The following is a 23,793-nucleotide window of genomic DNA, read 5'->3' on the forward strand; positions in this document are numbered from 1 at the left end:
CCAAGGTTTAGGAGTCATCAATATACAAGCTAATAATCAGAAACATTAGTTCTCAATGTGCCTCTGAATGATTCACTTATAGCAAGGATAAATTTAATTCATAAAAATGTTGATAAAGCAGAAGAGCACATATAAACACAGAAACATTTTTTGAAATATAAAAAAATGGATAGGATAAAATTATACAATTGCATATATACATGATCCAAAAACTGGGTAAGATTTTCCAGAACACTTCAAAGAAGAGTAAATTTTGAAAAACAGGATTTGTGAGCATGAAGTGATAAAGTCTTCCCTGTCTTCTGTCAATTAGAGAGCAATGGCCACCAACACCACTTCTACTCTTGTTCCTCAGGGCCAGGTAATTGGTCAGAGTGATAGCAAAATGGCTGTTGGAATCTTCACAGCCTTGCATCAACACAAGTGTCTCTGGAATAAAGAGTGCATAGTCTCACTGAACTGTTCCCTTCAACAAGGATACTCTTTATAAGGGCCATACGGAGGGTGGGGAATGAGAAACTGAACTAGATCAGGTTACGCTGTTACCCAAGAGACTGTGCTTAGTACATTGCTGAGTTTCTAAAAGGAAATTTTCTTGAAGGAGATAAAAGATGAGGCAAGAAGTCAAGAGCAAAGACAGGTCAGAAAGTAAGAGTTCAAGGTTCAAGTTTATTAACATTATGGGCAAAACCGGGGTCCTAGAAATTCTTGTATTATATACCGAACAGGAGGTGTGGGACTCAACTGGCTGGCTGAAGAGCACAGAGCTGGGATCAAACCCTATGAAGCCTTCTGCCCCCAACCCCAGGCACCGAGATTCCAGTTAGAGAAAGTAAACAGGACACACTGAAACATAAAAATACACAACTCATCTTTCTGGTGTTTCGAAATTTTTTTTCAGGTAGTAAAGGCTTTTATTGTTCTGACCCATGATTATAAGTCACATGATCAAGAACAACTAAAAAAGGAGATTCAGGAACATGTAAAAAAAGTTACAGCACCTTACAAATATCCCAGAAAGGTAGGTATTCTAATTATGATGACAGTTTGCTTAGTGTCCTGAAATATTTCAGCTCTTTACTTTTTCCATTTTAATAAATATTCTTCTCAAACATGCTACACCAAATATTCCAAACTGAACTAATGACATGGATAAGAATCAGAATCTTTGAGATTAAAATGAAATTCTTGACATAATTTGCTGGGTCATCTGGCTTACTGGACTTGTAGTAAATCCTAAATATCAAGAAAAAACCCCACAATGATACATCGCTCCTGTTTTGGTTGTTACCAAAACCCACCTAGATGGGTACCCTAATTCTTTCACCTAGAGATAATAAAACTGCTGTATAATGGAATTTATCTAAAGATGAAAACTTCTTGGCTAATTTTCTTCCCTTAACACCAACAGGTAGAATTTATTCAAGAGCTGCCAAAGACTATCAGTGGGAAGATAAAAAGAAATGAACTAAGGAAGAAAGAATGGGAAACAATTTAAACTCATTCTATTCTTTATCACAGTATGTAGAAAACAAAGACTATAGAAACACAACATTATGGATTAAAAATGTAATAGTATAGATGTAAATTGTTGATTTAAAATGACTTATGGGTGGAGTGCCTGGCTGGCTCAGTCAGTAGCGCATGCAACTCTTGATCTCACGGTTCTAAGTTTGAGCCCCACATTGAGTATAGGGATTACTTAAAAAAAAAAAATCTTTAAATATCTTGTGGTTATAACATTAGAGGCTGAATTTTGAGATAAATATTAGGTAAATTCCTCTGCATTAGTGTCAATGTTCTCATGACTTTGGTAATATAAAAAGAATATCATTAATTGCTGAGAAATTTTTAAACATATAGTATCTGAACCAAATTTCTGATGTGTTGGTTTTCAAACTCTAGTTGAATAAGTCTTCTGATATGTTGATATACAAATCTTCAAGCTTTGAAATAAAACAAAACAACTTATTATAAAAGTTTTTAGGGGTGTGTGGGTGGCTCAGTCAGTTGAGGGTCTGACTCTTGATTTCAGGCTCAGGTCATGATATCATGGTTTGTGAGTTCGAGCCCTCCTGTCAGGCTTTGTGCAGACAGCACACAGCCTGCTTGCTATTCTCTTTCCCTCTTTCCCCAGGTCCCACCCTCCTGTGCTCTTTCTCACTCTCAAAATAAATAAAGTGTTTAGAAAAACAAAAAAATATATCAAAAGATTTCATAACTTTCAAAGTGCAAGCATCTAACTGGAAATAGGCTAGGGATTTTTATTAGTGATACTTTTATTCAAGTAATTTAAAAGCAATTTAAATTTATTTCAAGGTCTCACTGTAATTCTAATAGAGTATACAAAATATTTAATTTGTGGTTCTTCATAAAAGTATGATAAATTTGGCACATGTTAATATATGACAAAAATAAAAGTGTAAGACAATTATCAGAATACTCATGATGTTTGGAAATTCAAGGAACAATCAGGATTCATAGATGAATACAAGAGAAGTGTTAGATAATGATGAAGGAAATGGACTTTTCCCTCTATTTTCAGTGTGTGCGTGCGTGTATGTGTACACGTGTGTTTAATAGCCCCAGTGTAATCTACAGAACTCAGATATGCTAAGTCTCCATAACCTGTAACCCTATGCACTGTTTTCTCTTTATCACACAAAAAAGTCACATTAAAGTAAAAACATAGTTTAGATGTAGGGAAGGTTTATCAATTCCTCATTGAAGGTCTGAGTCTCAATGAATTTTTAGTAGAAAAATTTACATTTCCATCACAAAGATGGCTTATTTCTGGAGAACTAAAAGTGAGTCCCTTTGGAGAATGAGACTGAACACTGCTGTTGGCTCTCTCCTTTCGAAGTGTTTGTTCCCACTTGAAGTAGCCACAACATTTTCGGTTTTCTTGGTATTTCCCAATAGGGCAACAAAAGAAGACTTTTCCATGGTTTGGTCCATTATTACAAACAACAAGTCTCTTAGATCTTCGACCACACTTGCATAAAGGAGGTGTAATTCTCCCACTCTTCCAAGGCTCTTGTAGGTTAACTGTGGAAGCTAAGATAGAGGGGAGGACCTTCTGGGAACAACTTCTCACTGGGGAACCATCAGATGATGTAGGCTTTTCTTCATGAATAGTGAAGGACTGTTTTTTTGCTGGTGGGAAAGATGGGGGACTGGAAGGTTTCCTTTTGGTACCACCTAAAAGGAGGGGGTATTTCCCCAACACTGAAGGATGAGACATCTTGGTATTAATTCTGTTAAAGCTACTTGATTTGCATTCAGGTAATTTAAAGTCAGAAGCAACTGAACCTTGATCTTTGGCATCTTTTACATGATAAATGGTAGTATGTGGACTTTTATATACAATAGACTTAGAGGTCTCAGATTTTTGAGCAGTTTCTTCTGTGCCTTTCTTTAAAACCATTAATCTTTCTATGGCATTAAATGAAGTGTCTACATTTGAATCACTAATGGGAGGCATACAATCTATATTTTGCTCAGGCTGAGATGCTGGCAGTAAAGCTACATCTTCCCAATCAGCCAACATAGGTAAACAATCAAGAGCAGAACTCATTTCCATATCAGAAACGTGATTAACAGATGAAATGGTAGTTGGAACAAGTACCAATTCTGAACTGACTGTTGAAGACTTAGGTTTGGAACTGAATGCAAGGTGTTCATTTTTTATGTGCTTCTGCGTAGGTATATTCAAGCTGGGAGATGGCAACTGCTCCAGAGAAGTAGAAGGCTTTGTATTAAAAACAGATAAATAGCTTTTGCCATTGTGAATACCTACTTTTATATTGCTCTTTAGTTGGAACTGATTTTGTTGTCCCTTTATAGGAGAATTTACACCAGCTGACCTCAAATGAACTTTTTCATGAGAATTTACAGTACTTTTAGGCTCCCTATCATATGTGCTCAGACCCCAAATGCTACTGTTGCAGACCGATGCTTCTTCAACTTGATTCGTATTCAAATTTCTGGCCAAAATGTCAGGATTCTTCTTAGTGGGAACCTATGATTCCATAGAATAGCTTTAGAAACTGTACATTCATAATTTCTGTACTATACACTGCATGTTTTGACAAAAAAGAAAAATGTCATCATTCATTGATTTATCAATGATTGTGCACAATGATTATCTGTATTTCCATGAACCTATGATTACTTACGGAGTTTAATATAACAGAATAAAGAAGCAAGACACCACTAACCTTGTTCAAGGACCTTGTAATTTTCATTAAGCAACCATCCCTGATCATTTTCCAAGCAAGAAGGGCAGTATTCCGAGAATCATCCAACCCTGAGGAAAGAGAGATCAAACAGTGAATTAGGAGTACTAGTGGAAATAAACACAGCGAAAATAGGAAATCGCAATTTAAATTGGAATATACTATTTGTTTTATGATCATGTACTAATTTTAATCATAATAAACTAGACTAGCAAAAAGCTGTGGCAACCTTACCAATAAAAGACAAGATTGCCCACATTTACAGAGAAGATAAATTATCTGTTACAGTTCACAAAAATGTAAGCAGCATTCTGTAGGGGCCATGTTTTGCGAGTAATCTAATGGTCTTGTTCAGTTTTTTCATTAATTCACTGTATTATTTGGGTATTTGTTTAATCTCCACGTGATTTAGCTAATTTCCATTTCTTTTAGCAACTACCACTAGATGGCAGTCTTTATTTTACACTACCAGTAATTTGAAAGTCAGAAATAATTTGAATAGCATAGTAGAGATTAGGAGCTTTTTTCGGTTGAAGGATATTCTCTATTAATGTCATCACCAAAAACATGTTGATTCATATGAAAGACTTCATAAAAATAAAATGACTTACATAACAAAATTATTTTCAATTTATACTAACCAGAATGTTCTCGTCCCAAGAATTCTATTCCCACTTCCTGCAGGGCACCACTTAGTCCTTTTGGTTTTCTTCTATAGAAAATCTAATCAAACATATCCAAAAACAGGTTACGATTAGAAGGGCAATGTATTAACCACTTACTTTTCATAATTTTGAGCTCTATTAGATGTGGAATGTGTTTATTTTGTTGTGCTGTTGCACATACTTTAAAAATATATTTATGTAAAAGTTTCAAAAGAAAAGATTTTATTTATAGTAACCTATACCCATGTGTGGTATGAAGTTTCATCACTTTTCAGTAGAAGGAAAATGAAGATGCCCCCCTCTTTGACCCTTACCTTATAAGTTACTCTGAGATCAATCCAAGAATTTAAGAACACAGGTTTCAACAGCTGTTTTCTTTTACACTCATACTCCAGGCAAACCCCCAAGTCCCAGTCTGCATTAAGTATATTAAAATAGAACAAATTCAAAGATGCCAAGTAGTTTTTACTTGTGCTATCATCATTTATAATAAAAGGCTGAGGCTGAAAGAGGATATAAAATAGTAAGATTTAGGATTATATAATATACATAACAATGTACAGTATACCACCAAAACATACTATATACTATAGTATATGTACTATATGTAGTATACAAGCTATAATGTATATGCTATGACAATATACTATATAAAATAAAGCTATAATGTATATGCTATAACAATATATTATATACGATTTCATTGCTGTTAATATCTAATAATTATTCACTTTACATAATTTACTATTAAGAAATTAAGTTGGTAACTAAGTTTCAAATGAGTTCTTTTTATTTAATGTCTTATTTATTTTTGATACAGAGAGAGACAGAGCATGAGAGGGGGAGGGGCAGAGAGAGAAGGAGACACAGGCTCCAGGCTCTGAGCTAGCTGTCAGCACAGAGCCTGATGCGGGACTCGAACCCACGAATGTGAGATCTGACCTGAGCCGAAGTCGGAGACTTAACCGACTGAGCTACCCAGGCGCCCCTCAAATGAGTTCTTAAACACCCAGTAAAACACACTAAATATTTCAGAAAGAAGAGTTAAGGGGTAAGGTGTCAAGTTACAGGGCATGGAGAAGGTTATCTGTTTTTAACATTCTGGGAAAATATTAATGTAACTGAGAAACCAGACACCTTATAGAAACTTAAAGCCAAATATGACTATCAATGCTATGCTGTCAATGGCACAGCATTGCTATCACAGACATAAAGATCTAGTTTAATGACCCATTTTTTCCTAGTGTGAAAGTATAAAAGCAAAGGATGTGAGTTGAATGAAGATTCTTTTTATTCAAAATTGTAGAAAATGGCGGAAGAGTTTTCACTAAATCATCTTTGCCTGGAACCAGAAGATCAGAGAGGGAAAATCTAGAAAGATTCTTAAAGTTTAAGTCTTAAAATTTTAAGGTATCCCAGAATGGTAATTTGAAAAATATGAATAAACTTACTTTCCTTGGTTAATATCTTTTAGGCACTTAGATTTCTTTTTGAGGCCCAAGAGGTTAACAAGTATAATTCTTACTATAGATAAAGAACTATATAGTGGTAATCCTACTCATTTATGATTTATAGCTAGAATTTATTTTTTACCTGACCAAGTAACAAATGCACATAATTTTACTTCAGAATGAGACAGATCTGAAATCCCAGCAGCAAAAATAATTTTCTTCTGTTGCTGAATCTTCTGAATCCATTTACAGAACTGAGATAAGCAAATCCTCAGAGGGACTCCTTCATCAACTTGAGCCTGAGTAAAGTCACAAAACTTGAATTCAACAATTCCATAATTATTCAACACATCATTAGCACATAATTAGGCACTATATGGGGATATAAAAAAAGAAGAGGTTCTGACTGGCAAAGAGTTTATTTAGTGAAAAAGATATTAAAACACATGTAAGAGAGCGTATAATGATTAGAATACTGCAAGATAAGAAAAATTAGGTTGCTCTATCTAAAATCATACAGAAATACAGTAATTAAATCCTGACTGGCAGAAATCTGATGTCACTTAATTTCCATAAAATAAATTTGATATTCATTTTTACACCATTCTCTCTCATTTTTAAAGATTCCAACAGAGTTCTGGAGGGAACATTATTCCTCCCAACAGTGCATAAATCTAATTCCAAATGGTATATAGTTTTTACTTTCTTTTTAAAACTGATTACTGAATTTTACGTATTTTTTAAGTTTTTCAATTTTAAGAGAGAGAGAAAGCATGAGCAGGGGAGAAGCAGAGAGAGAGGGAGAGAAAGAATCTCAAGCAAGCTCCACACTGTCAGCACAGAGCCAGACACGGGATTCTATGTCACGAAAAGTGAGGCCATGACCTGCATCAAAACCAAGAGTTGGACGCTTAACCAACTGAGCCACCAAGACAATCCTTAATTGACTGATGCATTTTAATATTTGCATCATACTTACTTGTTTCTGGGGAGAGGGGCAGGATGAGAAGAGAGACAGGGAAAAGAGTAGGGCATACCTGTTTTATGCCTGTCAGTTTCATGCAAAATTCAGAAAGAACTGGATGTTCCTGAGGCTGAACGTAAGTATGGAACTCAGATTCAATCTCTCCATTTGATGTGTTCAGCAATACTGCTGGAAATTCAACTACATGAAAGAATCACCAATTGAAACTGGCATGTATAATTGTTAAATTAATGATGTAATCACTCTAAATTAAACATACTGTGCCATCATATAGTGTTATATACATATATTATATATATAGCTTATAGCATCATATACAATTATTGTTTCAGTAAAAGCATATTAAAATGACCAAAGTAGTGTGATATAACAGTTATAACAAAATTATGCAAAAGAACAAGTCAGAATATTAAAGTATTAACTATACCTACTTAAACTTTTGAATATATTTCCTCAATTAAATAAGAAAGCCATATGGAAGCTGAAATGTACTCCTTTTTGCAAAGGTATTTTTTTCAGTTCCTATGCAATTGAAATTTTGTATGGAATTCTATAATAATTTTTTATATGATGATACATTTAGATATTAGGTTTTTGTTCTCTTCTCTGGTCAAGTCAGGTTTTATAGTAAACTACCAATTCATAAACCACCTTGTTTTCTTTATATTAACTGCTGGAATGAAATATTACTCAGGCATCAAAAAGAATGAAATCTTGCCATTTGCAACAACATGGATGGAGCTAGAGTGTATTACGCTAAGCAAAATAAGTCAGAGAAAGACAAATACCATATGATTTCACTCATACATCGAATTGAAGAAACAAAACAGATAAACATATGGGAGAGGGGAGAAAAAAGAAAAAAACAGAGAGGGAACCAAACCATAAAGGACTTTTAAAGACAGAGGTTTGATGGAGGGATGTGGGTGGGGACTGGGCTAGATGGGTGGTAGGTATTAAAAGAGCATTTGTTAGGACGAGCACTGGGTATTGTAAGTGATGAATCACTGAATTCTACTCCTGAAACTACTATTTCACTCTATGTTAACTAACTAGAATTTAAATAAAAATTTGAAAAGAAAAACGGTTTACTGGTTTATTCTATAAACTTTATTTTTTAATGTTTACTTTTGAGAGACAGAGAGAGACAGCTCGAGCAGGAGAGTGTTAGAGAGAGGGGGAGATACAGAATCCAAAGCAGGCTCCAGGCTCTGAGCTGTCAGCACAGAGCTGGACGCAGGGCTTGACCCCACAAACCCTGAGATCATGACCTGAGCCGAAGCCAGAAGCTTAACCAACTGAGCCACCCAGGTGCCCCTAAACTTTATTTTTTTAAGTTTATTTATTATTTATTTTGAGAAAGACAGAGTACATGAGCAGGGCAGGGGCAGAGAGGAGGAAGAAGAGAGAATCCCAAATAAGCTCTGCACTGCCAGAACCATGAGATCTGATCTGAGCCAAAGTCAAGAGACAGATGCTTAATTAAGAGACCCATCCAGGTACCCCTATATCTATAAACTTTAAAGTGATTCCTCTAGGCCTAGCTTTGTAATTGGCAGTCCAGACTTACTTATTTCTTGGCTCTGGTGGCGTTTCTCATCATTCCAACATGTTGATTCAAAATCAATGACAATTAAGTAGTCAAACAACTGCTCTGAAAAACAACAAAGGGTGTCCTTATGCTTTATCACTGTTTAGAGTCCAAGGGTACAACATGTAAAGAAATGAAGCACACTACTTACTAGATTTGCTTCTTCCTACATTTCCATTTGTTGGTGCAACTGACTTTCTTCTAATTAATCCAAGTTGCCTAAAAATGTAAAACAACCCAGTATGTTCAACAAACTCATTCACACACCTGGCTGAATATGCTAACAAACTAATGGTGTAACCTTCATTATTAATGTATTAATATGAGTGAGAGGAAATTGAACTAGATTTTGAGAGCAAAAGACCTTGGTTCTTATACTGACTGTCACCCTCTCTTGATTTTAGTAGTCATTTTACTAGCATGAACCTCAAAGTTCCTATCTGCAAACTTAGACTAATTCTTTCTGCTCCCCTTATTTTACAGTAAATACTGAGGAACTTAACTGATTTCAGAGGTAAAGATGCATTGACAAGCTTTTTTTTTTTTTGACAAGCTTATTTTTGCCTTTGCATTTTTCACATTCTTGCTACATGCAAAGGACAGTTCTGAGGAGATTGGGCCAATCCAGTCTTTTAGGAGTTCAAAATATATCTGCATAAAGAAACTGGACATCCATGGTAAACGACTGTAAGGTGATACTAGAGTCCACAGAAAGGGCTGGGCTTACTGAAAAGTTAAGTAAGACAAACCCCTTTGACCAACTGGTAGTTCTGTTGTAGTTTTTAGTTTAAGAGGTGTGATGGGGGGAAAAAAAGAAGAAAAAAGGAGGTGTGATGGAAGCGCAAAGAGTGGGGAAAAATTGTTAATATTTGATTGCTTACTACATAACAGGCACTGAACTCTGGCGATCTCAATTAATCCTCAACTATGGTATGAGGTAGTCACTTTTGCTACCTCTACTTTATGGACGAGAAAACATTAATTTGCCAAAGAACCCAGATTTGGTGTGTGAACCCAGGATCGTCCAACTCCGAAGCCCATGCTATTTTCTAATACGTTACAGTGCACCTAGAAATCGGAAATGTGCACAGCGTGACCAGAAATAAGGGAGAAGGCCACAATAAGTCACATGAATTAAACGGATCACTGGGAAGTGGTGGGATGAACCGCTTGACAGGTGCGGTGGGGGCTGCCTGAGACCTCGGAACGGCCTACCAGGCGCTGTAACGTTCAACCCGTTTCCCGAGGCCTAAAATGCGCAGACACTGGCTCAAGGCCACACACTCGCGAACCCGGTCCTTTCAGCCGTCGCGCAGAGGGCGGCCTGAGGCTCGAGACCGAGGTCCAGGCAGAGATCTTTCAGTCCGGGCCAGAGAGGACAGGTCGGAGACGCCGGGACTGCAGAGAATGAAGCCTGACACCGCGGATGCCCACTGCCTAGCCCTGCCGTGGGCCCCAGCGCCGGACCAGGAGCCACCCCCAGCCCCAAAACCCCTCGCGTACCGCGCCAACTTCTTGGTCGCCATTCCCCGCACTCACTGCTCCTCCCAGCCCAACTGCCGGAAGTCGTCAGACTCCCACTTCCTTCCGGTTCAAAAGTCTGGCGGGGTTGAGGAGGCTGCTCAGTCCGCGGCGGCTGCGAACTTTTTTCTCTGCCCAGCTTCCCTTCGGCATTTTCGCGGGGGGAGGGGGGGGCGTGGCCCGGGGAGTGGTTTGGGGGGAAAGTCTCTTGGTAATAACTTTCCTTTTTTTCCCAACGGGCGTAGGCGCTGTTTGCGCCGCTGGAGAAACCATTGGAAAAGCGGTTTAGAATCTTTCCTCTGGCGCGGACGGTGAAACCGTTCGTCTCAGTGCTGTTTTCTCCGCAGTGGAAAGGGGAGGATTGTTGGCAGCCTTGCTTTTAAGGGGGAGGGCTGGGGGGGTCTCCGTACACTCTGTTGAGGAGAGGATGTGAGGGAGGCGGTAGGCTGTCGAAGCCCCAGCTGTTTCCCCGTTAGGAGGCGGCGTTTCTTCAGCTCTCGCGCGTCTTTCTCCACAGACTCATGGAGCCCCAGACGGAGAGAGCCGGGAAGCGCCTCAAGAAGGGCTGGAAGAGGAGGCGAGGCCCGAACTTGCTGGTTGGGGCGGCTGAGGTGAGCGATGGGGAGCCCGAGTAGGCGGTCCAAGGGTTGGAGCCTCCCTAGCCGCCTTCTGGGCCCCAGTCCGCCTCACTCACCCACTAGCCTTTCCGTAAGATAGGAATGATAGTGGAATACCACCTGCTTCAGGGCTGATACTGGAGGTTTAAACCTGGTAAGATGCCGGCAATCCTAAAAGAGTGTTAACAAATACTTCACTCAACAATTTCTTCTGTGTGCCAGAAATTGTTCTAGGTTTTGGGGGTATCCCAGTCAGAAAGCCAAAATTTCCTGCTCTTGGGCAATTTACATACCACAGGGGCATAGGAAGGCTGATAATCATCCTTCCCATTTATTGAGAGCCAAATATATGTGGTCCATCTCTTCGGTCATCAGATTGTCTGCTATATAATGGGCACTGCCCGAGATACTTGGAGCATCAGTGAATAAAGATTCCTACTTAGTTGTAGTGGAAAGACAGATAAGTTATATACAGGTTTCCCCCACTATTCAAAAGTTGTGCGGGCCTTACTAAGCTGAAATGGTGTAAAGCAAAGAAGCATTTATTAATTTATGTTTTAAAAATTAAGCATTTTCAGACCCCCCCAAAATAACCTCTGTTAGGTTTTCGATATCTCAGGACAGATCTTGCTAACTAGTGCACAATATCAAGATAAAGTGCAGATGCTCACAGACACAAATCAAAGCGATGGGGGCTTCTTGTGCAGTGTAGCCCCTGGAGAAGGGGCTTGACTGTCACTTTAACTGTGAGGGGTGCCTTCCTCTGTAACTGGCTTGTGAGACATGCTGAAGGTAAAAGTGAAAACAGGTACAGTGCTAATACAGGTCTTCTGTAAAAGAGAAGTGGCAGAACACAAGCTTTCATAAAGGTAGGGATACCTGTAGTGTGTGTAAAGGGAATTAGTGCTATGAAAACATGTATTAAAAACATCTGTTAAATAAGGATTCTTGGAGGGACTCCTGGGTGGCTCAGGCCATTAAGCAGCCAACTTCCGCTCTGGTCATGATCTCACAGTTCTGAGTTCGAGCCCTTCACCAGGCTCTGTGCTGACAGTTTAGAGCCTGGAGCTTGCTTCCGATTCTGTGTCTCCCTCTCTCTCGACCCTCCCCTGTTCATGCTCTGTTTCTCTCTGTCTCAATAATAAACAAAACATTAAAAAAAATTTTTTTTAGGATTCTTTGTTTTTTCTTCTTTTGGCAGAGCAACTTTTTAAGGGTTAATGTGGTGAGAAGTGTAAGGAAATAGACAATCTCATCACTGCTTTATTTTGAAACAATCTCAAAGTTAAAAGTTTCAGGAACAGTACCAAAAACCTCTCCAGCCAGCATTTGAAAGTATTTGCAAATAGTGCTTCATGACTATCACCTCTGTATTTTAGTATGTATTTCCTATGAACAAATCTACATAACCACAGTACACACATCAGAAAATAATGTGGATATGTATACATTTACAGCACTATGCTATATTTACCAAAAGTGATCCACATATAAGTGGATCTGCACAATTTACACCTGTGTTGTTCAAGTATCAACTGTCGGTGTTTATTTTGATCAGGAACTTATCTGGAGAATTTATCCAGGTGTACAGGGATATTTAAAATGATGCTCATAATATTACAATTTGTATTACTAATTCGGTGTCCTCGGTGAATTTTTTCACATAAATTTTAAGTGTTGCGGTAAATTTAGAGAATGGACTATTAAAATTTGTATTTGTTATATTTAACTGCTATGGAAAGATACTTAAAAATTTTTATTTATTTTTATTTGGCTGGGGGAGTTGGTTACCATACAGAATGTATAATATAATCCTTTAGGGGCAGTATAGTATAGAGATGAAGATTTTGGGTATTCCATTCTTTGTTCTACCACTTACCCATCATTTCCTTATGTAAAATGGTGATAAAGTCATAGCCACTTAAAAGGACTTGTAAGAATTAAATGAGTTAATGTGAAGTACTCAGAACTGTTAAGTGGCTAATTAATAGGTGCTCAACATTAAAGATTCGTGGGAACAATACAATTATAATGTCTAGTGCTTATTAAGTACTTATGATAATGTCAGTCTGGCTACATTGCACTTGCACTACCTCGTTGGTCTTCCCCAAATCTCATGAGGTGGAATTATAATTACTCTGTAGATGAAGAAACTGAGGCTTAGGTTAACACACTTGTCTTGGTATTTGAATTCAACTAGTAGGAGTCCAGGGCTTAAGCTCCTAACCAGTCTACTCAGCTGCCTCCCAAACCAAAATGAAAGTGGTAATTATCTCTGACTTATATAAGTATAGGTGACTTTTATTTTCTTTTATCTATTGGTCTTTATCTTAGCTTTCTCAGGTATCTGACTCTTTTCACAAGCATGAATTTCTTTGATAACCAAATATAAGTGCAAAGCTATTTTAGGAGAGAGAAGCTTCAGTGAACTCTGTTTCCCCAGAATAATGTCATAGTTTTTACCTTAGACCACATTGAATTCTATGATCTGGCTCTCTCTTCTGTATACTCTCAAATCTCCACTGCTCTGCAACATGCCATCTTGGCTCCAGCCAAACAAAACTATGTGTTTAGACACAGTGTTCCCTCCTATCTGGCTGACAAATTATTTTCAAGACTCAGCCCCAGTATTTTCATCTCCATGAAGCTATCCCAAACTCTCTAACCCCCAAAGCAGTTAGCCTCTTACTCCTATACTTTATTATAGCACTTACTCATATTGCATTGGAATCAACCTATTTCTGCATTTCTTTTCCTTCAGTAGAATGAACTTGAGAGCATGAATCATGTTTTATTCATCCTACTGTCTCTAGTATGTAAACCAAGTATCTATAATTAAGATTCTGTATCTTTGTTTCTTAAACACTATATTAATACTGTCATATCACAGGTTGTTGTTTTAGACCTTCATTTTCAATTAGACCTCATTTGCATATATGCTAAAATAATCAGAAACTAAAATGTTTTAATAATTTGCTTTGCTTTATTGCTATTCCCAATAGTCATAATTTGTTATGCCCTGATTTGTTATGCCCTATCTTTTCAGAAAGCCCACTTATCTACCATTTTATTTTTTGAAAACGGAAGTAACCCATGAACAGTTATGTGAATTACTGAAGTATGCAGTTCTGGGCAACTCCAGTGTTTCGAAACCCAGATATGAGATAAACTTAAATGGTGAGTATAGACCCGAGGGCCAAATATTCTTAATTGACATTGTTTACTTGCCATACAGAATGTTCTAAATTTTTTTATACTGGTTGCCAATATTTAACTTGGGAATTTCTTTATTAAAATCCAGATACTGGATGGCTCAGTCAGTCGAGTATCCAACTTAAGCTCAGGTCATGATCTTGCGGGTTGTGGGTTCGAGCCCTGTGTCGGGCTCTGTGCTGACAGCTAGCTCAGAGCCTGGAGTCTGCTTCAGACTCTGTATCTCACTCTGTGACCCTTCCCTGCTCACGCTCTCTCTCTCTCTCGCAAAAGTAAATAAAACATTAGAAAAAAATTTCTAGGGGCGCCTGGGTGGCTCAGTCGGTTAAGCTTCCGGCTTCGGCTCAGGTCAGATCTCATGGTCATGGGTTCGAGCCCCGCATCGGGCTCTGTGCTGACAGCTAGCTCAGAGCCTGGAGCCTGCTTCCGGTTCTGTGTCTCCTTCTCTCTCTGCCCCTCCCCCTCTCATGCTCTGTCTCTCTCAGTATCAAAAAAAAAAAAAAAAAAAAAATTAAAAAAAAAAATTTTTTTAAAAACTGTTAAAATCCAGATACTTTATTTCTTCAAAAAAACTCTTACGATCTGGCAGCTGTCCTGTATTCCCACATGACAACAATTTGTCAATGCTGAATAGGTACATGTACTCTTTAGTGTCCTACCTGACCTTTTTTACATTATCTGCCTGGGTGCTTGTTGGTTTGCAACCTTCTCAGGAACTTCTGGGTGAAAACTGAAACCAGTTCCCCTTACTTGGAGGGCAGGGAGAGACTAAAGAATGAGACAGGCATTTCAGGTTGGTAAGTGGCAGTTTTAATAATAAGCAAAGGGAACTTGCATATATAAAGCTTGTCTTGGGTTGAAGCAAAACAAATGGATCCTTACACCTGCCTGCCAAATCTTAAAAGTTTAGCCTTAACTTGATTCAGTCCAATATACCATGCATGTGTTTTCAACACCACATCACTACCTGAGGGCTGTGTCCTTGGAGCAGTTCATAGGTCAGCTGCAGTCATGTCTGTTCAATGGCCTTCCCCAACACCACTATAGGTATTTTGGTTTATAACCCCCAGTGGAGACCCAATTGAAATAATATGATTAAATGTTAAGAATCCCAGTCAATCTTTTTTGTTCCTCTTAAGTGAAGGGTGAACGAAAATTTTTCTGATATCTGCTATTGTTAAATGTCTAATGGAAATTGCTTTTTATATATACCAATAAAAAATTTTTCAAAACTCTTAAGGGTTTTTCAGACATCTATCTGAGAGAGATTGGCTAGATACCTCAAAAGCCATCTTTTACATTAACACATATTGCCATTAGTCTATCAATGTATCTAAAACTGGTTTTTTTGAAGTCAGTCATGTGATTACTTGCTTAGGAAGGACTGCAGAGCAGCTCCGGATCTTAAGGATATGCCTTTGTAAAATGACCTTATTTCCAATTTAAAGCAAATCTTAGTAGGATTTTGGATTTGAATGCATTGTATTTCCCTTAGCATCCTATTTGATTTGAATACAATAAATAAGTATCTCATGAGATCTTTATTTGGATTCTCTGCATTGAAAGCTGTTCTTTGCCAGGCAGGCAGTGAGTGATGATAAGCTCCATTAACTGTTGCTCACTGCTTTTTTTCCACACTTATCATTTGTATGTCTGAACTGACTTGATGGTATTACTTTTAGCAGTTTTGGTTTGATTTTTCAACAGTTGGTGCCAGCTTTTTCACCAAAACCAGCTGAACAATGTGGTGGTTTTTGTAATGCAGGGAATGAGCCAGGTACACTTTTATAAGTTCTATATGGAGTTTGGATTTCTCTGAAAGACATTTACACATGTAAGTTAAGAAAACTTCGCATTAAGGCCTGAATTGAGTCCTCTTATCTAGAGATTAGCGCACATATCTCAAACTATGTTCTTTGGCAACCTGATAAAAGAAGCAGTAGAGGTTGTAGAAAGCAAAAAAGATTGAGAGATCTCAAGTTGAGATTATGTTTGACTTGATTTTCATTGATGATCTAGGCAAGACATTTATTACCAGATTACAATATATATGTAGTCCCCAGGTTGATATTACCCTATTTTATTTGGGTTATGATGTATTCAAAAATTATACATTTTATGTAAAGTCTGTTTTTTGGCCTCTTGACAATATCACAAGATTGGACATCCTTAGAACAGTATTTGGAGCTGAATAGCAGCTGTCATTTTTAGAAGAGGCATGTGCTTTCCATTTTCCCATCACCACCTCCATTCTTTATTGGACTGTTTCATCTATTTACCCCTGAGGGATTGGAGTTGGTGAGTCCTAATTTAAATCCTTGAGCCTCCATTTTCTCTTTTGTTTTCATTTATTGAACACTACATATGTGTTAGGACCTACATCAATCATTCTGTATGCATCATCTTTAATTCTTACAGTAGTTCTGTGAGAGATATAGGTATCTTCTATAAATAAAGACACTGTGTAACATGCTAGTATAAATAGCTAGTAAGTGACAGAGCTGGGATTTCAGCCCAAGTGAGCCTAAGGCTGGCGCCTTCAAACTCTTAGCTTTGCTGTGTCATCTTTCCTGCCTGGGAAGCCGTCCATTAAAATAATAGATACAGAAGTGCTTTGAAAAATATAAGGGACTTTCCTCTGTAATCAAAGAAGGAAAAAAAATTTCTGGAGTGGAATAAATGTGGCTTCACTTCCTTTGTCACTTTTTTTTTTTATATTACCTACCCACTTTTACACATTAAGGAAACTCTTCATTTTGCAGTACAAATAGTTAAGGTCTAGACCTTTCTTAGCACTGAGCTGACAGTAAAAGTGCACGTCTGGTGGCGCCTGGGTTGCTCAGTGGTTTGAATGTCTGACTCTTGATTTCAGCTCAGGTCGTGATCTCACCATCTGTGAGAGGGAACCCTTCCTTGGGGTCATCGCTGACAGTGTGGAACCTGCTTGGGATCCTCATTCTCCCTGTGTGTTTGCCCTTTCCACAACACTGCTTGTGCAGTGCACAAACTCTCTAGATAGAAACAAACATTAAAAAAATAAATAAAAGTGCATGCCTAAATAAATGCATACATTACTAGACATAGAATTAAGTAAAGTACAAGTGTTTGACAATATCTTAACTGCTTTCAGCATTTTTATAAAAACCTATTAATGTATTTTCACTAATTCTGCTTGCTTCCTCCATCATCTAATTTTCTAGCTGGTATCATTGGACTGCAAAAGAAACAACTGGGGATCTACCCAAGATGTTGGAAGGTATGGCTGTGACTCTGTTTTGATGATTTGCTCATTCTAAAAAATATTATGGAGGGGCATCTTGGTGGCTCAGTTGACTAAGCATCTGACTGTTGGTTTTGGCTCAGCAACCTGATAACACGGTGTGTCAGTTCGAGACCCATGTTTGGGTCTGTGCTGGCGGTGTAGAGCCTGCCTGGGAGTCTGTCTCTGCCTTCTTTCTTTGTCTCTCCCCTGGTTATTATACTCCCTTTCTCTCAAATAAACTTAAAAAAAATAAAAATATTAAAAAATATATATTATGACTATGCTTATAAGTAGATTTATCAGTCAAGTTTATTCTTGCAAACAACAAAGATCTTAAACAGAAAAACAATTTTTTTAAGGAGAACATGCATCGGGAACTAGGGAGATTAGACAGCAGGAACCATAGGTAGCATTCATGCCTCAGGAACCATCTGGTTAGGTGAGATAAGTGAAGCCTATCCCTGGATATCAATAACATTGGACTCTTACAGATGCCTGTGAATAATTTTTAAGCTGTCAGTGGGTCTTTGTACCCATGAGTATACAGATGGGAAGGAAGATCTTGCCTTTGACTAATGTAAGTAACAGACATTAATACTACTTAGAACGGGGAATAGGCAGGAGGTTTAGATGCTAGCCAGATGAAAGAGAAATATCCATGATGGCAGTGTTTTTCAAACTATGGGTTGTGTCCGTAAGTTGTAGTTAAACTTCTTTTTTTGTGGGAGAAGGAGGTAAATGATGGAATAGAAGAGAACTTGCTAGAATTCATTGGATCTGTGTAAGTATTGTTCAGTGATACTTTTTTGTGTATGTTCAGCAATAACTGAAAAATTGAATAGTTATACTGAGCTGACATGAAAAACAGGTGAGTAGAAGCCAGTGGCTCCTTCATATCTCCTCTGGGACTATTGCCTATTATCCACTGTCTCAAAGACCTCTACTTCCTTTCTTTCCATTGTTCCTCTCTCTTTCTCTTTCTAATAGATGCCTGTATCTGACCTGCAGCTGTTTGATTTGATTTCCACTGTATTTTAAACCTCTTTGGGGCTTCTGGGTGGCTCATTCAGTTAAGCATCCAACTTTTGGTTTTGGCTCAGGTCATGATCTCATGGTTTTGTGAGACTGAGCCCCTTGTCGGGTTCTGTGCCAATAGTACAGAGCCTGTTTGGAATTCTCTCCCTTGCTCTTTGCCCTTCCCCTGCTCCTGCTTGCACCCTCCTCCCCTTAAAATAGATAAAAGTGTTTTTAATATGAGAAATCTTAAAAATTTTTTTAACTAATCACAGAGAAGTAATTATTAGATTCAAAGGTCATCGTGTTGCAAAAGAAATAATTAGGAAAAAGTGATTTGAGGTAGCTGAAGAATATAATTGTTGGGATAACTGGAGGAGGATGAATTAGAATAAGAGGAAGTACTGGTGAGAGACAAGACTGAGAGGTAGGGTGAAGCTGTGTCCTGTAGGTTGTAAATGTTATGCTGAAGACTTTGGATTTTGTTCTGTAGGCTGTAAGGAGTCAGAGGGTTATAGCTAGTTCTCTATCCTTTTAAGGATTTCACTTGCTTCCCATCCTAAACATCAAAGTCCCTAAGCATAGTCTGTAGCACTGTGACCATCCTTCAATTCAGTTTTCCCTTCAAAATATTTATCTTCCCAACTGATCTATCACTCTTCTTTTGATAAGTCCTGTATCTTTTCTCTAGGTCTGATGTCCTAGCTTCTAGGCTTGCATTGTCAACCACCTGCTGGATGTTGCTACTTGGGTATTTCCCAGTCCTCTCAATCATGAAATAGCTAAAAGCATTTTTCTCATTCTTAAATAACAGGCTCCCATCTTCAAATTGCCTTTTCTGTTGGGACCTTTTTTCTCTAAGACAACAGCTTTGAATTTTAAAATTACTTTTCTTTTGGCTCCCCATACTCAGTGTGCATGGCCCATTCCCTTTGCTCCTATGAATCTCTACCCACATGTCACTTTATCACGGAGAGCGCCCCTGATTATAAAATATGTATGACAGTAACCCTTTTTCTGCCTCAGTACTCCCTCTTCTCTTATTCAATGTTTACTTTTCTCTCTAGTCCTTTTTCTTACCTGACATAGTATATATTTGTTTCTTTATTGTCCATCTTCTTAACTAGAATTTCAGTTTCATGGAGAATTTTGTTGACTTCAATCACTGAGGTAGCTCTAGTGGCTAGAACAATGCCAGGCATATAAGTACTTGTGAATATTTTGTTGAATGACTTGAATTACTCTGTCACTGTGTTCTATTAGTTTTTCTTGTAGTGTTTCATTCACATATCCCTTTTCCCTCATCCTTTCTACCATCTTAATCTAGATTCTAATCTTTTTTCTTTTTGGCCATTGGAGTTGGGTGAGGGACGGTGTCCAGAATTAATGCAGAGCCTTTTCTCATTACTTCCTCTCCTCCATTTTTCACATATCTTTGAGGTTGATCTCAAGTAGCATTTGCTTATGCCATTTCCCATCTTAGGAACTTTCTGTTGCTCTCCATTATGTATTGAATTATGGACTGAAATCCAAACTCTTGTGCCAGGCATTTACAGTAGTCTATAATTCATTTTTATATTCCTCTCAACCTTGTTTCCTACATACACAGACCTTTTTTTTTTTTTTTTAATCCTCAGTTGGGCTAATCACTACCATACCAAATTTACTTTGTACATTTCTGTCTGGAATGCCATCTTTTCTTTTTATGGTATTATTTAAAGGATACACGTAACGTAGGAAGACATCAGGAATTTAAGTGCTCTTTTAAGGCATCTTCTCTGCTTTCTATTTTCTCATAACTGGTCAGTTTTCTGTATTTCCTGGTCTGATTCTGGAAGCAAGTGATCTGATCAGCTTAGCTAATTACCATTATCCCTTTTGAGCAGGTCTTGACAAGGAATATCAAATTACTGGTCTGCTTGTAGATGGGTCACTTTTATGCCGGGCTCCCACTCTCAATCCAGTCAGTGTCTACTCCTGCTTAAGGAACAGACTCATGCTTGTGTAAATGGCTAGGAGTAGAGTAGATTTAGGCAGAATGGGCTGTTAGAAGTGGCAGGCACTGTAACAGACAGGTATAATACACCAACTATCTGAATTCTGCCTTTTCTTCAAGACTCAGCTAATCTTTTCCTCTGTTGAACCATCTCTGACCACCCTAACCAGTGTATTCTTCTTCCTTTCCTTTTTATAGCTTTTATTATTATAACTCTTTTGATACTTAGATTCTCTTTGTTTTCCTATAGTACAAGCTCCTTTGAGATGAAGCTGGGTCTTAATACATCTTTTGGTCTTCACTGTGCTTATCCTACACAAGGTTAAGAAATATGTCCTCTGAGGTCTCTTAAACACACATTCTGACAATGTGTAATTGTCCTTTTGTTCTTTTCAGGGTCTTTACCTTCTACCTGTTCAAAAGTCAGCATCAGCCTGCAGAATGACCCTATTATTCGAAAGTATGGCTCTAAGAAAGTAGGCTTAACCAGATGCCTTTTCACAAAGGAGGAAATGAAAACATTTCACTTTCCATTACAAGGTTGGTTTAGACTTAATCTGATGTTAGTAACAATGTAAAAATATTTAGTAGTTTATTTAAAAACACTATTGTTGAAAGTTCCATTTTTTGGCTGCTTTCCAAATGACTTAGTCCATCTTCTATTAATAAGAAAACACTTTAAGTACAGTGTTTCCTAGAATGTAGGATGTATAATACATCAACATGACCTTAAATGTCATTGAAATATTCTGTGAGAAAGTTACTCCTTTTTCAGTTTTCTTTTCTTCCTCCTTGTATATTAAAAATAAGTCAATATAGTTTTATTATGTATTTATTTTTTGAATAGTTTATTATCAAATTGGTTTCCATATAACACCCAGTGCTCTTCCACACAAGTGCCCTCATCCATTACCACCCTCCCTTCCCCCAGCCCCCTTCAGCCCTCACTGTCCCTCTCTCTTAACCCCTTCCCCTCCCTATGATCCTCTGTTAGGTTTCTCCTGTTAGACCTATGAGTGCAAACATACAGTATCTGTCGTCCTCTGCTGAAGCCGGATGCTTAACCGACTGAGCCACCCTGGCACCCCAAGGTTAGTATCTTTGACCTGTGTGTTTACTTTTCTTAATATTATGGTACTAGAAGAGATAGAACAGAGAGAGCAGCACGTAAGGAGACAGTTTCTAACAGGCCTTGTTATAATGCATTCTAACCTATTAGGTTGTCCCACTGCATGGTATATTCTATCATGATTGCACTGTGAAATAAATTGTAGTCCATTTAGAGACATAAATATCCAGAATAGTATTTTGTATCACAGTGGTAGGAAGACATTCTAAAATATCTTATTGGACATATAAATAATAGTTTGTTTCTCACTTTCTACATTACAACTCCCAAGTAATCTCCCCTCTTTATGAAGAATAATAAACTGATTTTCTATTAAACCAGTAAAAGATCTTTTTTGATGTTGCTGTAAAAGCCATTCTTTTATCATTTACAAAAGTTGCATGTTCATAAAGAAGTAAATTTTAAATGACTGACTCCGTGGGATCAGTGATGAGCCAAAATTGCCATCCCTTTTTACTTAGTCCTACTTGGCCCTTTTTCATTTTCATGTAACAACACCAGCAGCTGGTAACAGATTGCCATTCTTGGCTAAGCAGCCAGAAACAATCTGGTAACTATTGAAGCCAGCCTGGGTCTGTGGCAGTGGCAAAGCCACAGTCTGCAGAAGCAGAGAACGATACTTGAATGGGTTTTTCTTGGATCTTTTTTTTTTTTTAACCTCAAATGCTTTGCAGTAAATTAGATGGTTTTTACTACTTTATTTTCTTTAAGATTGCAGAACTAAATCTGGAGGCATTAGCTAGTCACCAAGAATTGCTAGCAGCAGGCAAAAAGCCAGGAAATACAGCAGAAGTAGTTCAGCAGCCAAATACAAGGTAATATTTTTCAGTTCTAAACAAGAACAAAAACAAATACGAGTATACAAAACCTGTAGTTTTTTTGTTTGTTGGTTGGTTGGTTTTTTTATTTGTGTTTTGTTTCTTAAGTCTATTGACAAATGCTTACCAAGGATATGAGTAACATTCTTCCGTCACAAAAACCATGGAAGGAAAAATACCACCTTCACCCTAAATAACATGTTTTCTTCTTATTTTCTAAATCTAGTGACTGGTCTTAAAATAACTGTCTTACAAAAAAAGAAAGATTGAAATGAACTAAGTAGCATTAGGGGAGATGATAGACTTGAGGGTATTTTGATTTGAACATCACTATAGCCTTGAGGTATCGCCCACATTAAAGGAAAATGAACAGGTTCAGAAGGAGTTTGTTACCACAGCATAATAAATGTATCAGATCCTTAGAGTATAACCTAAACATTGAGCATTTTTCTTGTTTATCCTTCCTTCCCTTAAATATAGAGCAATATGTGCAATATGATTTCTACAGTGATGGAATTGTTTTAGATATGTGCGGTCCAGTAAAGTCTGCACAGTACAGTACATTTGACTAATGCAACTGAGGAACTGAATGGTAATTTTATTAAATATTTTCATTAAAATAGCCACATGTTGCTAGCGGCTCCCTTGACAGTTCAAGTATAGAGAAAGAACTCTTAGGTTAGAGAAAACGGTGGTTTTTTACCTGATCTCTTCAACTTCTTTACAGTGTTTTAGAATGCTTGGACTTAATGGGTCAGAAACTCCTTTTCTTGATCTGGGAAGCAGAAACTAGTGAACTTTCTACTTCCAGAAACTGTCAAAGTATTAAGTGTCTTTCAAATAAAGAGGTGAGTGCCCTACTTTCTCTTTGAGGGTTGTGTTCAAAGGAGAGGGAAATGTAGCCCTTTGCAGTTCATGCTTAGCATCAAGTTTTTTTTTTTTCATTAATAACCCTGGCTACAATTATCAAGTCTGGTTTTTGTCTCACATCTTGTATGTGGTAGTCCCAGTTACCCACAGGAGCAGAACTGTCACCTGCCAGTGCCTGCTTAACTGAGCCCACCTTTGACCTTAGGCTTGCACACCACTTTGTGTTTCTTTTCTTTTTCTAAATTATAGAGATGTTTATCTTAGTTTTTTAGCCTGACCATATTTTTTTTTGGTTTTCTCTTAATGTTTTTTCTATTATTTTTTGGTTTTCTCTATTTTTTTTAATTATTGCTGTATATGTAAAGTAGAAGAGATGTATCACAACAGGAACTTAAGTCATCTTGTTCAGAAGACATATTATAT

The 23,793-nt window shown here is 37.7% G+C and overlaps 3 protein-coding genes across 9 annotated transcripts in view; 2 read left to right on the plus strand and 1 right to left on the minus strand.

Moving 5' to 3' along the window:
- ACSM3 (acyl-CoA synthetase medium chain family member 3) overlaps nucleotides 1–1,588 on the plus strand; it is a 27,823-nt gene extending 26,235 nt beyond the window's left edge. Inside the window, exons 12-13 of the mRNA XM_029947247.1 lie at nucleotides 902–1,021; nucleotides 1,412–1,588. Coding sequence (XP_029803107.1) covers nucleotides 902–1,021; nucleotides 1,412–1,498 — 207 coding nt within the window. The 3' untranslated portion in view covers nucleotides 1,499–1,588. The remainder of the gene's footprint in view (nucleotides 1–901; nucleotides 1,022–1,411) is intronic.
- Nucleotides 1–10,539, minus strand: part of ERI2 (ERI1 exoribonuclease family member 2) — a 27,363-nt gene extending 16,824 nt beyond the window's left edge. For 4 of the 7 annotated variants that reach the window (XR_003911756.1, XR_003911757.1, XR_003911755.1 and 1 more), the window contains exons 1-8: nucleotides 10,434–10,539; nucleotides 9,082–9,149; nucleotides 8,910–8,993; nucleotides 7,392–7,519; nucleotides 6,497–6,653; nucleotides 5,218–5,318; nucleotides 4,880–4,961; nucleotides 4,221–4,309 (exon numbers count right to left, since the gene is read on the minus strand). Coding sequence is in view for 3 of the 7 variants with exons in the window: in XM_029947243.1 (XP_029803103.1) it covers nucleotides 2,714–4,021; nucleotides 4,221–4,309; nucleotides 4,880–4,961; nucleotides 5,218–5,318; nucleotides 6,497–6,653; nucleotides 7,392–7,519; nucleotides 8,910–8,993; nucleotides 9,082–9,149; nucleotides 10,434–10,456 (2,040 nt within the window). In the remaining 4 variants the exon portion in view is untranslated. Of the gene's footprint in view, nucleotides 1–129; nucleotides 430–2,138; nucleotides 4,022–4,220; nucleotides 4,310–4,879; nucleotides 4,962–5,217; nucleotides 5,319–6,496; nucleotides 6,654–7,391; nucleotides 7,520–8,909; nucleotides 8,994–9,081; nucleotides 9,150–10,433 lie in introns of those variants that run through there. The other 3 variants (XM_029947246.1, XM_029947243.1, XM_029947244.1) reach the window with 3 other exon arrangements.
- A 105-nt stretch (nucleotides 10,540–10,644) lies between these two features.
- The window catches only part of REXO5 (RNA exonuclease 5), a 40,592-nt gene continuing 27,443 nt past the window's right edge, over nucleotides 10,645–23,793 (plus strand). Inside the window, 9 exon segments of the mRNA XM_029949933.1 lie at nucleotides 10,645–11,089; nucleotides 14,115–14,149; nucleotides 14,151–14,222; nucleotides 15,986–16,116; nucleotides 17,446–17,502; nucleotides 17,505–17,537; nucleotides 20,950–21,119; nucleotides 22,394–22,497; nucleotides 23,228–23,348. Of these exon segments, the coding sequence (XP_029805793.1) occupies nucleotides 10,973–11,089; nucleotides 14,115–14,149; nucleotides 14,151–14,222; nucleotides 15,986–16,116; nucleotides 17,446–17,502; nucleotides 17,505–17,537; nucleotides 20,950–21,119; nucleotides 22,394–22,497; nucleotides 23,228–23,348 (840 nt within the window). The 5' untranslated portion in view covers nucleotides 10,645–10,972.

This window comes from Suricata suricatta, chromosome 8 (assembly GCF_006229205.1).
Source record: "Suricata suricatta isolate VVHF042 chromosome 8, meerkat_22Aug2017_6uvM2_HiC, whole genome shotgun sequence".
Taxonomy (NCBI): domain Eukaryota; kingdom Metazoa; phylum Chordata; class Mammalia; order Carnivora; family Herpestidae; genus Suricata; species Suricata suricatta.